General features: G+C 42.3%; 1 protein-coding gene across 1 annotated transcript in view; it reads right to left on the bottom strand.

Moving 5' to 3' along the window:
* The window catches only part of LOC106823639 (cilia- and flagella-associated protein 221), a 92,065-nt gene that overhangs the window by 53,285 nt on the left and 20,401 nt on the right, over nt 1-18,379 (bottom strand). The window contains exon 7 of the mRNA XM_044768103.2: nt 8,798-8,901. Within this exon, the coding sequence (XP_044624038.2) occupies nt 8,798-8,901 (104 nt within the window). The remainder of the gene's footprint in view (nt 1-8,797; nt 8,902-18,379) is intronic.

Genomic DNA, 18,379 nt, shown 5'->3' with positions numbered 1-18,379 from the left:
TCCGTTTCCTTGCCTTCGACACCAGCTTAGCTCAGGCTTCAAGGCCTACAGTACTTCACTCCCAGCACAGCGACTGCCTGGGCTCCCGCCTGTACCCCCTCAGTCCCAGCTGCACACAGCAGCTGCACTGACCTTCCTGAAATCAGCTCCAATCCAACTGCTCTGAATTCTTCGTGGCTCCCTTCTCTCTGGGGACTGAACAGACTACAGACCATCAGGGGGCAGGACGTAACGAGTGAGACTCGTCCAGCGACTCCCAAACTCCACTCTGAGGAATGTCCGTCTCAGAATCACCTGGTGCTTGTCACAAGGACAGACAACCAGGCCCTTCGCTGAGCTACTAAACCCCAGTCATCAGGGATGGGTCCCTGGGCATTGTCATTTCACAAGTGTTTAAAATGTGGGGGCACTGACCTCCTTTAAGCCTCCACCCAATGTCTGACTCCCCTTTGCACATTCCCACTAGTCTTTGGTGATGGTGGACCAGCTACTTGACGAGCCGTGAATCCACCTTCGGGCGTGTCTGACGATGCCCTGGCTCTAGGTGTACCCTATGGGCCACACGGCACAAGCCTATTCCTTCCCACACCACAGAGGTTCCCATTATCCACACAGCTAGCCTGCCTCCAATGCCTTGTTCTCTCTGAGGCCCTCCATCCCCACTCCCTCACTGGCCCCGACATCCTTTCACCAGGATTTATTTGGATCTGTCTTAGAGTGTGGCTCTCAGGGACAATCCCCGAGGTCCAGGGTGGTCTGATGGTCCAGGGGGGGCACAATTACCTCCTCTTTCTTGCTACGATCTCTACTTCTCCAAGCAGAGTCTAGCGAAGATCACGGGAGCTAGCTCACTCTACTGACCCAGCTTATAGGTCACATTTTTACAACCTCCCTGAGTTAAGGTGAAAATTCAATTTGTACCTTATAAGGCAGTGTGTAGACTTTGGACTGAATGGGTTCAAATCTCACCTCTGCCTTTTACTACTAAGTGTCCTTGGATGAGTTATTTAACCTCTCTGTGCCTTATTTCTCTTCCTACAAAATAGAAATAATAATTGTGCCAACCTTATATGGTTGTGGTGCAGATTAAATGTATATGTGTGTATACATACATATATAAATATAGACACACACATATACACATATATATAATGCATACATGTATCTATATCTAGCATTAGAGTAGTGCCTGACACAGAGTCACTGAGTATTACTATTATTATTCTACCAAAAGGTCTATTGTAAGAACATCAATTGTACTGAAACTCAGAAATATTATCTTGTTTATTATATTTTCCCTTCTTTTTAAAGCCCAAACATTTGAAAACAATAAACCTCTCCTCTCTGGAAAGAGAATCAAGTCGTTTTTTTGCAATATAAATAGTAGCTACCTTATATTTTAAAATCTCAGAATGGCTTCTGGTTCTCTAGAAAATAATCTAAACACATTTCATAATTTATAAATAATTCAAAGTTTCTACTTTGAACACTCATTGGTTGGACAAAATATGCATTTGCGATGATGAAAGATGTGTAAACAAATGGGTAACTACCCAGACGTTTAAATACAAAAACAGGGAGGCGACCCAGATGGTGACCTAGGAGGCTTCTGACCGTCTTCCCACCGTGAACACACTGAATGCAAAGCTACACACAGAGTAATTCCCTCTAAAAGAGATCCAGAAACTAGCCGAATGACTGCTGCACATTGTTGAAGGAGAAAACACCCACATCAACATGGGTAGGAAAGGCTGAGACACACTCCTCATAAACCCCGCCTCCAGCAGGCGCCACACAATAGGGAGGGAATCGCCACTTCTCAGCTTCTCCCTGAGGGGCAACAGGTTTGGACTCCACTTTTAGACCTCCAACTTTTTCTTTTTTTTTGCTGAGGAAGATTCACCCCATGCTAACATCTGCTGCCAACCTTCCTTTTTTTGTCTGTGAGCCACTACCACAGCACGGCCACTGACAGACGAGCAATGTAGGTCTGTGCCCAGGAACTGAACCTGGGCTGCTGAAGCAGAGCATGCTGAACTTAACCACTAGGCAACTGGGGCTGGCCTGCTCCCTAACTTTTAAGATTCACACCCGAGGGATGGGTCCCCAAAACACCTAGCTCTAAAACCCAACAGGGTGTGTGTCCACGAGACCCACACACAGACTGCAGCAAACAAAGAAGCAGTTCTGAATGGACACACAAGCACTTGCTGTGGCTGTTTCCCCAGGGCTGAGCTCAGGGGCAGTAGGCACAAATGCCCATCTCTCAGTCTCCCTGAAAGAGGCTGATCTGCGTACTCTAAGAGCTGCTGCCTGAGGGCCAGGCTTCAAATGGAGCTGCATCTAGGGGCTGGCTGCAATCTTCTCAGAGAGAGGAGAAGCCAGCAGACACCTCCCCTGCCTTCTCCCTCCAGCCCACTCCAAGTTGCCAGTATCTCCCTGAAAGGACCTTTATACACACGTCTACACTGCAGCTTTTGTGACTGCTGCCTGAGGGATGGGTCCCTGGATTGCCTGGCTCTGACAGCCAACAGGGATTTCATTCATGAGACCTTTAGGACTGTAGAAAACAAAAAGCAGTGTTTTTCTGTGCATGTGAGGAAGATTTGCCCTGAGCTAACATCTGTTGCCAATCTTCCTTTTTGCTTGAGGAAGATTATTGCTGAGTTAACATCTGTGCCAAGCTTCCTCTATTTTATGTGGGACGCCACCACAGCACGGCTTGATGAGCAGTGCTAGGTCTGTGCCCGGGATCCAAACCTATGAACCCTGGGCCACCAAAGCGGAATACATGAACTTAACCACTACACCACTGGGCTGGCCCCAAGAAGCAGTTTTTAATGGGAGAAAGAGCACCACCTCCAAGGTTATACACCCAAACCCAGCACTGAAGGAGTAGACAAAGACGCCTGTCACCCAGTTTCTCACTGGAAGGGGCTTGACTACACACTTTCCCAGCTGCTACCTGAGGGCCCAGCTTTTAATCATCCTGCATCTGGGTGCTGAGTGTGATCCTTCTCTTTGGGACACCAACAGGTCTTGGGACTCCCTCAGCTACTCGGAGCCACTAAGAACAAAAAAGACGGCTTGGACAATCATAAAGGTTTGAGACAACTAGGAGCTTGGGCCAGGCTGACTGGCAAGGTTCATCTCCTGCACAAGACCACTCTGTCAAGATGGGGAGAGGTGGCTGTTTTATCTAGTGTGCAGAAACCAACATAGAAAGTAAGTACCACGAAGAAACAAAGAAATACGTTCCTAACAAAAGAACAAGATGAATCTCCAGAAACAGATCTTAATGAAATGGAGATAAGTGATTTACCTGATAGAGAATTCAAAATAAAGGTCATAAAGATGCTCACAAAGGTTAGGAGAGCCATGCACGAACAAAGGGAGAATTTCAACAGAGAGATACAAAATATAAAAAAGCACCAAACAGAAGTGACAGTGCTGGAGAATATAATACCTGAACTGAAAAATTCAACAGAAGGGTTCAACGCTATGCTAGGTCAGGCATAAAAAGCAATCAGTGACCCTGAAGGCAAGGCAGTGGGATTCATCCGACCAGAGGAGTAAAAGACAAAAAGAAGGAAAAAGAGTAAAGATAGTTTAAGGGACTCATGGGACACTATAATTGGACCGATATATGCATTATAGGGGGCTTGGAAGGAGAAGAGAAGGGGCAGGAAGTTTATTTAAAGAAATAATGGCTGAAAACTTCCCCAATCAGGGAAGGAAAGATACATGCAGATTCAGGAAGCCCAGAGAGCATCAAAAAGGACGAATTCTTTGGATTCTCTCTTTGGACCCAGACCAAGCCACGTTATAATTAAACTGTCAAAAATTAAAGACAAAGAGAGAATCTTAAAAGCAGTAAGAGAAAAGCAACTTGTTCTTATGCAAGCCCCCATAAGAATATAAGTGGATTTTTCCACAAAAACTTTGTAGGCCTGGAGGGAGTGGGATGATATATTCAAAGTGCTGAAAGAAAAAAACTGCCAACTAAGAATGCTCTACCCAGCAAAGCTGTCCTTCAGAGTCGAAGGAGAAATCAAGAGTTTTCCGGGCAACAAAAGCTGAAGAAGCTCATCAGCACTATATTAACCTTATAAGAAATGTTCAAGGGAGTTCTTCAAGCTGAAATGAAAGGACACTAATTGGCAACAGGAAAACATGAACGTAGGAAACTCATTGGTGAAGGTAAATATATAAATTGAGAATACTCTAATCTTGTAATAATGGTGGATAAATCATAACTCTAGTAAGAAGGTTAAAAGATAAAATATTAAAAATAACTATAACTACAAAATTTGTTAATGGATACACAATGTAAAAAGATGTAAACTGTGACATCAGAAACATAAAATGTGACAGGGGTAGTGTAAAAATGTAGAGCCTTTGATGTAGTCAAAGTAAAAATGTGTTATCAGCTTAAAATAGACTGTTATATAAATATGATGTTGTATGTAAGCCCCATGGTAACCACCAAACAGAAACCTATAGTTGATACACAAAAGATACAGGAATGAAAGCATACAACTACGAAATCATCAAATCACAAACAAAGAAGGCAAGAGGGAAGAAAGGAACAAAGGAATTACAAAACAACCAGAAAACAATTAACAAAATGGCAATACTAACTCCATATCTATCAATAATTATTTTAAAAGTAAATGCAGTAAATTCTTCAAACAACAGAGTGGCTGAATGTATAAAAAACAAGACCCAACTATACGCTGCTTACCAGAGACACACTTCAGCTTTAAGGACACACATAGTGTAGCGAAAGTGAAGGAATGGAAGAAAATACTTCATGCAAATGGAAACCAAAAGAAAGCAGGGGTAGCTATACTTACATCAGACAAAATAGACTTTAAGCCAAAGACTGTAAGAAGAGACCTGAAGGTCATTATATAATGATAAAGGGGTCAATGCATCAAGAGGATACAACATTTGTATATTTTACACAACAACATAGGAGAACCTGAATTTATAAAGCAAATATCAACAGATCTGAAGGGAGAAAGAGACAACAATACAACAGCAGGGGACTTCAGTACCCCACTTTCAACAATGATAGTTCATCCAGACAGAAAATCAATAAGGGAAATTGGACTTAAACCACATGTTAGATGAGGTGGACCTGACAGACATCTACAGAACATTCTATCCAAAAGCAACAGAATTTACATTCTTCTCAAGCACACATGAAACATTCTCCAGGGTAGATCATATATTAGTCACCGAACAAGTCTTAATAAATTTAAGAAAACTGAAATCACATCAAGCAGTTTTCCAACCACAATGGTATGAAATTAAAAATCAATTACAAGAAGAAAACTGGAAAATTCACAAATATGTGGAGATTAGACAACACGTTGCTGAACAACCAATGGGTGAAACATGAAATCAAAAAATATCTTGAGAAATGGAATTAAAAACGGAAACACAACATACCAAAACTTATGGGATGCAGCAAAAGCAGTTCTAAGAGGGAAGTCTATAGTGGTGAACACCTACATTAAGAAAAGAGAAAGATCTCAAATAATCTAACTTTATACCTCAAGGAGCCAGAAAGAGAAGAATAAACTACACCTAAAGTCAGTAGAAGGAAGGAAATAAGAAAGATCAAAGTGGAAATAAATGAAATAGAGACTAAAAAGACAACAGGAAAGATCAATGAAATTAAGAGCTGTTTTTTTAAAAAGATAAACAAAATAGAAAAATCTTTAACTAGATTTACCATGAGAAAAAGAGAGAGAATTCAAATAAATAAAATTATAAATGAAAGAGGAGACATTACAACTGATACCCACAGAGATGCAAAGGATCAGAAGAGACTACTATGAACAATTACATGCCAACAAATTGGATGACCTAGAAGAAATGGATAAATTCCTAGAAACATACAACATACCAAAACTGAATCATGAAGAAATAGTAAATGTGAACAGACTGATTATTAGTAAGGAGATTGAATCAGTAATCAAAAACCTCCCAAAGAACAGAAGTCCAAGACCAGATGGTTTCACTGGTAAATTCTACCACACATTTAAAAAACGAATACTAATCTTTATCCAATTCTTCCAAAAAATAGCAGAGGATGGAACACTTCCAAACTCATCTATGAGGCCAACACTACAGTGATACTGAAGCCAGACAACGATACTACAAAAAAATAAAATTGCAGGCCAATATCCCTGATGAACATAGTTGCAAATATCCTCAACAAAATATTAGCAAACTAAGTTCAACAATACATTGAAAGGATCATACACCACGATCTAGTGGGATTTATTCCAGGGACACAAGAATGGTTCAACATCCATATGAATCAATATGATACACCACATTAATAAATTGAAGGATAAAAGTCACACAAATACCTCAATAGATGGAGAAAAAGCATTTGACAAAATTCAACATCCTTTTGTGTGAAAAACTCTCAACAACCTGGGTGTAGAGGGAATGAACCTCAACATAATAAATACCATGTATGACAAGTCCACAGTTAACATCATACTCAATGGTGAAGAGCTCACAGTTTTTCCTCTAAGATCATAAACAAGACAAGGATGCCTACTCTCCCCACTTCTATTCAACACAATACTGGAATTCCTAGCCAAAGCAATCAGGCAAGAAAAAGAAATAAACGGCATTCAAATCAGAAAGAAAGAAGTAAAATTGTCTCTATTTGCAGATGACATGATATTATATATAGAAAACCCTAAAGACTTCACCAAAAAAACCTGCTAGAATTAATAAACCAATTCAGTAAAGTTGCAGGATACAAAATCAATATAGAAAAATCAGCGGCATTTCTATACACCAATGCACTATCAGAAAGTGAAATTAAGAAGACAATCTCATTTACAATAGCATCAAAAAGAATAAAAAACCAGGAATAATTTTTTTCCAGTATTATTGAAAAATAATTGACACACATCACTGTATAAGTTTAAGGTGTACAGCATGATGGTTTGTTATACATATATTGTGAAATGATTACAGCAATAGTTTAGTTAACATCCATCATCTCATATAGATCCAATAAAAAGGAAAGAAAATAATTTCTCCTTGTGATGAGGAATAAATTTAACCAAGGAGGTGAAAGAATTGTACACTAAAAACTACAAGATATTGATGAAAGAAACTGAAGAAGACACAAATAAATGGAAAGATACTTCATGTTCATGGTTTGGAAGAATTTATATTGTTAAATGTCCATACTACCCAAAGCAATATACAGATTTAATGCAATCCCTATCAAAATTCTAATGGGCTTTTTCACAGAAATAGAACAAAATCTTCAGATTTGTATGGAGCCACGAAAGACTCAGAATACCTATAGCAATCTTGAGATGGAAGAACAAAGTTGGAGGCATCACACTTCTTGATTTCAAACGATATTACAGAGCTATAGTAATAAAAACAGTATGGTAGTGGCATAAAAACAGACACTTAGATCCATGGAACAGAATAGAGAGCCCAGAAATAAACTCATGCACATATGGTTAATTAATTTACAACAAAGCAGCCAAGAATATACAATGGGAAAAGGGTAGTCTCTTTAATAAACGGTGTTGTGAAAACTGGACAGCCACATGCAAAAGAAGGAAATTAAACCACTATCTTACACCACACACAAAAATCAACAATTGTGTGTGTATATATATATATACACAATGGAATAGTATTCAGCCTTAAAAAGAAGGAAATCCTGCCGTTTGCAACAACGTGTCTGATCCTGGAAGGCATTATGCTAAGTGAAATAATCTAGCCAGAGAAAGGCAAATACTGCATGGTGTCAGTTATATGTGGAATCTAGAAGGAAAAAAAGCTGAACTCATAGAAACAGAGAGTAGAAAAGTGGTTGCCAGGGTTTTAGGGGGTTTGGAAAAGGGAGAGGTTGGGAAAAGGGTACAAACTTTCAGTTATAAGATGAATAAGGTCTGAGGATCTAACGTATAACATGGTGACTATAGTTGATAACACTGCACTGTATAACTGAAATTTGCTAAGAGAGTAGAACTTAAATGTTCTTACCAAAAAAAGACAACCATGTCAGGTGATGGATGTGTTAACTTGATGAGGGAATCCTTTCACAATGTACACATATGTCAAATCATCAGATTGTACACTTAAAATATCTTATAATCTTATATGTCAATGATACCACAATAAATATGAAAACATAAATAAAAACAAAATTACTTTAGCATTCACTGCAGACCACTGTGGACAGATATTTAAATCCCAAACCCAGAATCAAGAGACAGAAACTGGGAAGCAGGAATTAATCGAGGCGGAGATTCCACTTTCAAAGGTCCTGAGTATCATTGGGCTCTCTATCCTTCGGGGCACGCACAGACCGACTGTCCTCCCCACGTGCGGGACAAATTCATTACACCCTTCACTAAGACTCTGAAGGCTGGGGAAGAAATAACACTCCCATTTTACCTGAAATTGAATTAAAAGGTGAATACAAAACCAAAGATGTACCAAGAGCCAAAACTAGAATTAGAACAGATTAACTTCTGATTCTAAATTTTGACATTGGAAGAAATGGACCTGGACATTATAAATTATCAGCATGATACAAATTATCCCAAAGTGTCCTTATCACCAAGTGTCTAATTACAACTTACATTATATTAGATACGTAAAATTTGTTACTGTTGTACATTGGAAAATAACATATTCAAATGTGGCTTATTCTTTTTTATAATCTGAGACCTATCTTCCAAATCCTCTTTGATCTGAGAGATTGGAAACTTGAAATATTGACTCTCCTTACCTGATGTTGGCTCGATAGTAAAGGCTTGATGAGACTGAACCAAAGTGATATGAAACTCGAAATCTACAGGGCTACTGCACTGCAAAGGAATAACATAATTTTTGCTGCAAAAAAAAGAGGAAGAAAATATTGTTTTTCTTTATAACTAGCTCTTTTGGTATCAAGGAATACAGATTCATGTTATGTGATGAAAACCACAACAATGATGACAGTCAACACCAAAGCAATAATTCCTGGGTGTCAGCCATCCTACACACCTCCCAGATACTAACTCCTCTGCTCCTGTGAGGGGTGCTATGACTTCCTCACCTGCAGAAGAGGAAGCTGAGGCACAAGAGAGGGTCCGTGTCCTGCCCAAGGTGCAGAGCCAGATTTAATGCACCGCAACTGTCCCGAGGAACAACACTCCAATACCCCTGTCCTTGCTGCCACTCGAGGACTGTCAGGTTTGTCCTGTTGGACACTCACAGCCACAGGGAAAAGGCATCTCTGCCGCACAGCAGGACCCAGAGGACCCAGGACACGCTGAACAAACAGGTGCTACGCAAAGCCTGGGGAGCCCTGGCCTTTACAGAACTGGAACTAGGCTGCTTCGAAGAAACCACACTTTGGGTTGTGTTTGAAATATGCGAGAGATTCTTTATTTGGTTAGAAGTCCAACAACCAGTACAGGACCCGGAGAGGGTCTGTGTATCCAGAAATGCGCTCCCACCCAAGACAAGGCTGACTTCTGAGTAAGTCTGAGGTTGTTGCCTACGGCACCACAGGAGCTGCCGCAGCAGTGGCATCTCTCAGAGAGCCCTGAGCTTCTCCTAATGTCCCTCCTTCCATCAGACCAAGCCCAGGTCAGCCAGAGATTGCAGGATGAGCGAGGCCTGGAGAAGCAGAGTTCTCCAGCTGTCACTTGGCATCCTGTGCAGAGCTGGGGCAGGTTATCTGGGCTCCTTTCATCAGCTGGACCTTGAGCTCCTCTTTGAAGTGACTCAGCCACACTCTCTGTCCCTGCTTTTCCTTGCGCTTCCTCCCTTCTCCTTGGGGCTGTGCGTCTCCTCTCCACCTCATAACTCCCGCGCTCTCACGGCCAATCATGCCCTCCTAGCCAGAGGCTGGTTCCTAACTCTTAACACTTCAGGTGAGGCCCTCCCTGACATCTGCTCTCCTCCCTCACATTTCCCAGTTCATACTCCTGGGAGAACGTAATCGTAATCACTTGTGTAACTGCTAGCCCTCCAGGACCAGTTCCACTGACCCCATCTTATCAAGAGAGTAATTTAGAGTTGTCTTTCAGCAAGGACAACACAAAGAAGCAAAGTTACAGGCCAACATCACTGACGAACATAGATGCAAGAATCCTCAACAAAATATTGGCAAAGTGAATACAGCAATACAGTAAAAGGATCATACACCATGATCAAGTGGAATTTATACCAGGGACACAGAGATGGTTCAACACTCACAAATTAATCCATGTGATACACCACATTAACAAAATGAGGAATAAAAATCACATGATCAACACAATAGATGCAGAGAAAGCATTTGACAAGATCCAACATCATTTGTGATAAAAACTCTCAAGAAAATGAGAGTTGAGAAAACTCTCAAGAAAAGGAAAGTACCTCAACATAATAAAGGCCATATATGACAAACCCACAGCCAACATCATACTTAATGGTGAAAAATTGAAAGCCATTCCTCTGAGAACAGGAACAAGACAAGGGTGTCTGCTTTTGCCACTCCTTTTCAACATAATACTGGAGGTTTTGGACAAAGCAATTAGGCAAGAAATAGAAATAAAAGGTATCCAAATTGGAAAGGAAGAAGTCAAACTCTTGGCGTTTGTTGATGACATGATTCTACATCTGGAAAACCCTAAAGAATCCATCAGAAAACTAGTAGAAATAATCAACAACTACAGCAAAATTGCAGGGTACAAAATCAACTTATGAAAATCAGTTGCATTTCCATACACTAATAACAAACTAGCAGAAAGAGAAGTCGAGAATACAATCCCATTTATAATCATAACAAAAAGAATAAAATATCTGGGAATAAGTTTAACAAAGGAGGTGAAAGACCTATACACTGAAAACTATAAGACATTATTGAAAGAAATCAATGATGACATAAAGAAATGGAAAGACATTCCATGCACATGGATTGGAAGAATAAATATAGTTAAAATGTCCATATTACCTAGAGCAATCTACAGATTCAATGCAATCCCAGTCAGAATCCCAAAGACATCCTTCACAGAAATAGAACAAAGAATTCTAAAATTTATATGGAACAACAAAAGAAACCCAATAGCCAAAGCAATGCTGAGAAAAAAGAACAAAGCTGGAGGCATCACAATCCGCGACTTCAAAACATACTACAAAGCTACAGCATACTACAGTAATCAAAACAGCATAGTACTGGCACAAAAACAGACACACAGATAATGGAACAGAATTGAAAGCCCAGAAGTAAAACCATACATCTATGGACCACTAATCTTTGACACAGGAGCCAAGAGCATAAAATGGAGAAAGTCTCTCCAACAAATGGTGCTGGGAAAACTGGGCAGCCATGTGCAAAAGAATGAAAGTAGGCCATTATCTTACACCACACACAAAAATAAACTCAAAAGGGACCAAAGACTTGAAGGTAAGACCTGAAACCATAAAACTCCTGGAAGAAAATAGAGACAGTACACTCTTTGACATCAGGCTTAGCAGCATCTTTTCAAATACCATGTCTACTCAGGCAAGGGAAACAGAAGAAAAAATTTAAAAATGGGACTACATCAGACTAAAAATCTTCTGCAAGGCAAAGAAAATCATGAACAAAATAAAAAGACAACCCACCAACTGGGAGAAAATGTTTGCAAATCATATATCTGACAAGGGGTTAATTTCCAAAATATATAACGAACTCATACAACTCAACAACAAAAAAACAAACAACCCGATCAAAAAATGGATAGTATATGAACAGACATTTTTCCAAAGAAGATCTACAGATGGCCAACAGGCACATGAAAAGATGCTCAGCATCACTAATTATTAGGGAAACACAAATCAAAACTACAATGAGATACCACCTCACACCCCTCAGAATGACTATAATTAACAAGACAAGAAATAACAGGTGTTGGAGAGGATGAGGAGAAAAGGGAACCCTCATACACTGCCGGTGGGATGCAAAGTGGAGCAGTCACTATGGAAAACAGTATGGAGATTTCTCAAAAAAAATTAAAAATTGAAATACCACACAATCCAGCTATCCTACTACGGGGTATTTATCCAAAGAGCATGAAATCAACAATACAAAGAGATTTATGCAGCCCTATGTTCGTTGCAGCATTATTCACAACAGCTAAGACATAGAAGCAACTCGAGTGCCCATTGTCGGATGAAGGGATCAAGAAGATGTGGGGTGTATATATATATATATATATATACACACACACACACACACACACACACACACACACACACACACACACACAATGGAATACTACTCAGCCATAAAAAATGACAAAAATCATGCCATTTGTGACAATATGGATGGATCTTGAGGGTATGACGCTAAGTGAAATAAGAGAAACAGAGAAAGACAAACACTGTATGATTTCACTCATATGTGGAAGATAAACAAACAAATGGATAAAGAGAACAGATTAATGATTACCAGAGAGGAATGGGGTGGGGGAGGTAGACAAAAGGGGTAAAGGGGCACATATGTATGGTGAAAGATAAAAAGTAGACTATTGGTGGGGCCAGCCCTGTGGCTGAGTGGTTAAGTTCATGTGCTCTGCTGCAGTGGCCTGGGGTTTCCCTGGTTCGAATCCTGGGCATGGACATGGCACTGCTCATCAGGCCATGCTGAGGTGGCATGCCATATGCCACAACTAGAAGGACCCAAAACTAAGAATATACATCTATGTATCGGGGGTCTTCGGGGAGAAAAAGAAAAAAATAAAATCTTAAAAAAAAAAAGTAGACTATTGGTGGTGGGCACTATGCAGTCTATACAGAAACTGACAGATGGTAATGTCCTCTTGAAACTACACAATGTTATAAACCAACATGACTTCAATAAAATAATCTTTTAAAAAAATTAAGAGTTGTCTTTCAGGAATTGAGACCCCTTGTCCACTTGAGGCCAGTTGAGATCACCAACTCATCGACTGAGACTTTGCAAATGCTCAATAAGTGATCTTTTTGGTGTCAAGGAGCTAAAAACTCCACCCTCGGATCACGGTCAGGCCTCCATTTTGTGAACACGCATCCTGTGAAGAGCCGTGAAGCTTGACTACGCCTGCGCAGATCATCAATTCCCTCACTTCTCCCTGCCTCCAATCGTCTATTCCCGCACTTCAGACTGCCCTGCCCCTCATCCCGTAAGTAGCACCCAAGCCCTGGATCAGGGAGACAGATCTGAGGGCACATGCCTCCTGTCTCCTTGCAGATCTCGCAAAATAAAGCTGCATTTCTTTTCCCAAAAGCTGATGCTATAATAATTGGCTTTTTTTATGAGCACTGGGCAAGAGAACCCCAATTTCGTGAGGTAACACTTAGAGCAGAGTTGCGAGGTCAGCTCGTCTGCTGCCTTCTGGGCATCGGACCCAGTGTGTCTGTTTCCCATGATGCCCCACTCCTTACAGCCCAGCACCTGTCTACGTGGGAGACTCTGAGCCCCACGAAGGCAGCGCTGAGTCTACTTGCTTCTCCGGGGTGACCTCAGCAAAACCCCAGCGTCCCACAAAGACTAAACACTCAGTAAATATTTGTTGGAGCAAAGTGAAATAAGTCTTTCAGTAGCAATTTTGGGGATGTAGTGTGGTTCAAATGTGGCTTTAAAAATTATGCCAAGAGCATTTTTATTTGGCTTTCAATTCATTACCTTTTTAAAATTTCTGAAATATTCCAAATGTAAAGAAAAATACAGAGAATGATAAAATAAGGATCCCTTTGCCCACTACCAAGCTCAAGCAAATCTTTTTGCTTTGAGTATTCAGTGTTTTATTTTTAAAGAAATAAAACATTGCAGAACAGTTCAAACTCCCTGTACTCCTCTGCCTCGTCCTCTGCTCCTTCCTGTCTCCCCAGGGGGGACCCCATCCTGTCACTGTCTGTCATTCACCTGCATTTTTATATCACCACATAGACATGTACCCATAAAATATATAATATTGTATTATTTGTTTTCAACAATATTGTTCTAAAACTTGCTAGCTTTGCTCACCACTATGCTTTTGAGATTGATGCATGAGGATACATTGATAAATGACTATAAACAAAATGATTCATTCATTTTAACCAGTGATGAGTATTCCACTATATGACTATATCTTCCTTATTTATGACTCTCTTGCTGAAGGGCATTTAGGCTGTTCGCACTTTTTCACCATTGCAAAGTGGTGACGACAATCTTTGTATGTGACTCCTTATGCATCTGCACCAGAGCTACTCCAGGTATAACCAAGAAATGGAATTGCTAGTTAGCAGGAGAGTAAAAATATCAGCTTTACTAGATATGGCCAAAATGCTCTGCAAAGCCGTTTGACCTCTTTATACTTGCACCAGCAGCGTGTGCGAGTCACTGTTGCTTGCCAACACGGGATTTTCAGGCATTTTAACTGCTTCCAACCTGACAGAGGTGGAATGGTATCTCATTTTATTTTCATTTTCATTTCTTCGAGGTTGAGCTTCTATCCATATATAACCATCTGGGTTTCCTCTTCTATGCCTGTGCGTATCCTTTGCCTAATTTTCTATGAGGTTGTTCTATTCTCTTATTAATTTGTAAGTTCTAGATATTAATTTTGTCCTTTGTCAACTGCTCATTGATATAGAAATCATTTACAGATCAAAAGATATGAACAGCAATGATGTATCTGTGTGACATTCTTTGTCTTCCAAACGTACAGCAGACTCCTGAAAGAACTGAGGCTGAGCCAGCTTTGGGACACACGTTATGACAGTTTTAAAACAAGCCGATAAACTCTTCTTTGTTGAGTGGCTGTAGTCGTTTTGTCTGAATATCAGTTTTGAAGCAGTTTTAAAACACAAGTTCACTACCGCTCCACATACCCACGTAAGGGCTGAGGTAAAGAACAAGCGGGTCAGCATGCTCCAGTCACCCTTGTCAGAAAGTTTCCATAAAATGCTGCTGCTCCTTCAAATCAACCTTGAGTTTGGGACGCACAGAGTGAGACCTTAGTGAGAGTAAGGAGCCTGCATCCCTTGCTGAGCTGGAAAACGTGAATTTATTCTCTTTGAAGGCTGCACAGAATCCTTCTGAAGATCAGTTTTCTAATTTTATCCTGACACCCTCATTCTCAGCCAGTGACAGCTGGTTCTCGGGCCCCTCTCCACCAGTAAGGACTTTCTTTATCGGTACAATGCCAGGCAGGACCTGGATGTTGTCTCTGCTGGGGCCAGTTCTCACCATCAGTCTTTCCCTCTCAGCACTGGTTCAAGAATGCACATTCTCCTGTGGCCCAGATGCTTTCAACTCCAGGGGCAGCGAGAGAATTTGGTTTTATTCGGACATCCTATTCTGACCTTGGTTATTCCCCCACTTTCTGAAATGAGCCATGAGGTTCCCCACTTAAGGAAAAGTATCCTTTAGTAAATTCCTGAACTTGTGACGTAAAAGTTCCGGAGACTGAAATATCCTGGCTTTGGAATGGAGTAGCCGGGGACCTTTTCTCATAGGGTTGTGCATGTAGCCCCGTGGTCTACGAATGCCCTGTAGCCCTGAGATGAACACACGGTTCCACTCACCACAGTGGCCCTGGCCACGCCCCCCTCCGATTCTCTGCACAGGCCCCAGAGCTGGATCTGACTGCGCCATTTCTCTGCTTAAATCTTTCAGTCATGGTCTCAGGGTAAAATCTACCTTTCCAGCAATGCCTTTGAGGCCTTCTGGCTCAGTCTTCTCCCTATTTCCTCTGCCACAGCTCCTGCGACCCTCGTCCAGTCACAGGAATGTTCTAGACGGGCCCAGACGTGCTATGCCATTTCACATCTCGGCCCATGTTACTGCACCGCCTCAAGCACCTCTCCTCTCTCCTACTCTGCTCCCTCCTTCCGCTGGCTGATTTCTAGTCAATCTTGAAAACTCACTTCAGACCTGTTCTCCTCTGGGAAGTCTCGTCTTGTCTGAATTCCCCCACCCCACCTGCCCCCAACTCACCTGACACAGGCTGAGTTAGGTGTCCTCCCATTGAATACTCTGAACTGGAAGTTAGAATTGTCCATTTAATCTTGATTATCAGGTCTTAATCATCTCTGCATCCTCAGTACCTAACACTGTGCCTGGCACACAGGGAGCATTCAACAAAGGTTTGTTGAGTGAATGAATGCTGAATAAAGAACCTACCCAAATGCTACCTTCCACCCCAACGGCAGCCTGGGATGAACAGGGAGCATTTCAGGTGAAACCCCTTGAAATACTCACTGCCTGTCCTGCTACCAGACATTTTGGACTGAAAGCAGCATAGGACGGTTCTTGAAGTTAAAAGTCCGTAAAAGCCATTAGGTAAAGTGCATGAAGTCTCGGAAAGGCACTGCCTGCTGCCAGAACATTTGGAGGGAAAAAGTAGCATGCTTATCTCTTGAAAGATTTTTTTAAATATTGCATCATTATACACAACTCAGTTTAATAAACTGTTTAGCTGAAATGTTCATTCTTATATCAATTGAAGGGCCTTATGTACAAAATGGCTGGGAAAAGCCTGCGGGGAAGTTGGTAGATTGTGTATTAAGAACCAAGGCTCATGTCTGCATTAGGACTACCATTTCCACCAGTTTTTGAAATGTTGTTCTCCACTCATAAGCCTGACTTATGGTCCAGGCAAAAAGTAATTTGTAAAGGGAAAAAAGAAAGACAGAAGGAATTAATGAACTAGGAAGTTAGCAGTTTCTTACCACTTTGATTTTGGTAGAAGTTGCTACATTCGCCCATTTAAAGGAAATAGCTATGTTTGCCTTCAAATTGCGTAGAGTGCCTCTCACCTGTGTTAGACTCTTGGGGACCCTGTGCAGAGCGCCCAGTGTTGAGAAGGACTGGGGGAAGGCAGGAAGGGTTGACGGGGGAGGGAGGAAACGCTGGGACAGAGTCCTGGCAGAACGCTTTGGGGAAAGTAGAGATGGAAGAGCAAGGGGCCGAGAACACACACCACCTAAAATGTAAAAGTCTGACGACACCCGCTGTCGGCAATGACGTAGGAAACCAGCGGTTCTCACGCACTGCTGGTGGGCGAATGGGCGACCGTTCTGAAACAGAACTCCGTGTTACACAGCAACGCTGGACCTGGGCTAGACCTGCAAGTCCACTTCTAGGCGCACACCCTGGAGAAACTCTAGAACACGAGCCCCAGCCCAGGCACAAGGATACACAACAGTAGTATTGGTCACAGCAAAAAAAATACTGGAAACAACCCATAGGTCCATTAGCAGTAAAGCAGATAAAAATTGTGGCAAATCCATCCAGTGGACTCTACAGCAGTAAACTCTATGTGTTAGCACAGCTGGACCACAAAAACCTGATGGTGAATGAAAAAGGCAAGTTCCAAAAGAACTTCCACACAGAATGACTCCATTTACATAAAGATCAAACACTGGCAAAGCTAAACAATGTCTTATTTAGGGGTGTATGTGTATGTGTTAAAAATACTACAATAGGAGAAGAGCCAAGATGGCGCCGTGAGTAGTCCTCTTTGTCTCTCGCCCTTCGAGTCTACAATTATTTGGACACTTATCGCTTGACAAAGGATATCCAGACAGCATCTCAGGACGTCTGAGACACCCACGCGACTATACATCGGAAGGCAGATGGACTTTCCTCCGGGAGGATGTGGAAATAGGTGAAAACTCTCCGACCCCGACGGGCAGTCTAGTACCCGCAAGCGGCTTTCTTCCAACGGACGCCCCCAGAGGATCCACACACATCTAGGGCAGGAGCGAGAACACAACAGAGGAGCGACGGTGGAAACAGGTGACCAGAACCCTATCTAAACCCCCTGCAATTACTCCTAAACGCAGAGGGAAACTTTGGAGTTGCACACCTGAGCCCGCGGGGAGAGTCTCTCCCCGCCATTGGCGGGGAGACCCAGCCTGGTGCTCGGGGCGCCCGGAGGGTCCCAGAGAGAGACACGGAGGGCACGGAGATCTCCCAGCTGCCGTTGCCCGCCCCGTGGGACTAGGGATTGCCGGAGATCTCGGAGAGGACCGGGGCCGGGGGAATTTTCAAAGGCCGGTTCTGCGACCCGGAGGGGAAGCACCGGACCTCCGCCGGGGCAGCAGACAAAACTCTCTGTCTGCCGTTAGCAGAGGGGCCACGCTGAGCATTCACGGCTCCGGGAGAGGCCCGGAGAGAATCCCAGAGGGCGGGGCGACCCCCAGCTGCCGTTGCCCGCCCCGTGGGGCTAGGGATTGCCAGAGATCTCGGAGAGGACCGGGGCGGGGGGAACTTTCAAAGGCCGGTTCTGCGACCCGGAGGGGAAGCGCCGGAGCTCCGCCCGGGCAGCAGACAAAACTCTCTGTCTGCCGTTAGCAGAGGGGCCACGCTGAGCATTCACGGCTCCGG

The sequence above is a fragment of the Equus asinus genome, chromosome 4, assembly GCF_041296235.1.
Source record: "Equus asinus isolate D_3611 breed Donkey chromosome 4, EquAss-T2T_v2, whole genome shotgun sequence".
NCBI classification, from domain to species: domain Eukaryota; kingdom Metazoa; phylum Chordata; class Mammalia; order Perissodactyla; family Equidae; genus Equus; species Equus asinus.
Note: the sequence above shows the minus strand (reverse complement) of the source record. Positions and strands in the feature narration are given on the sequence as shown.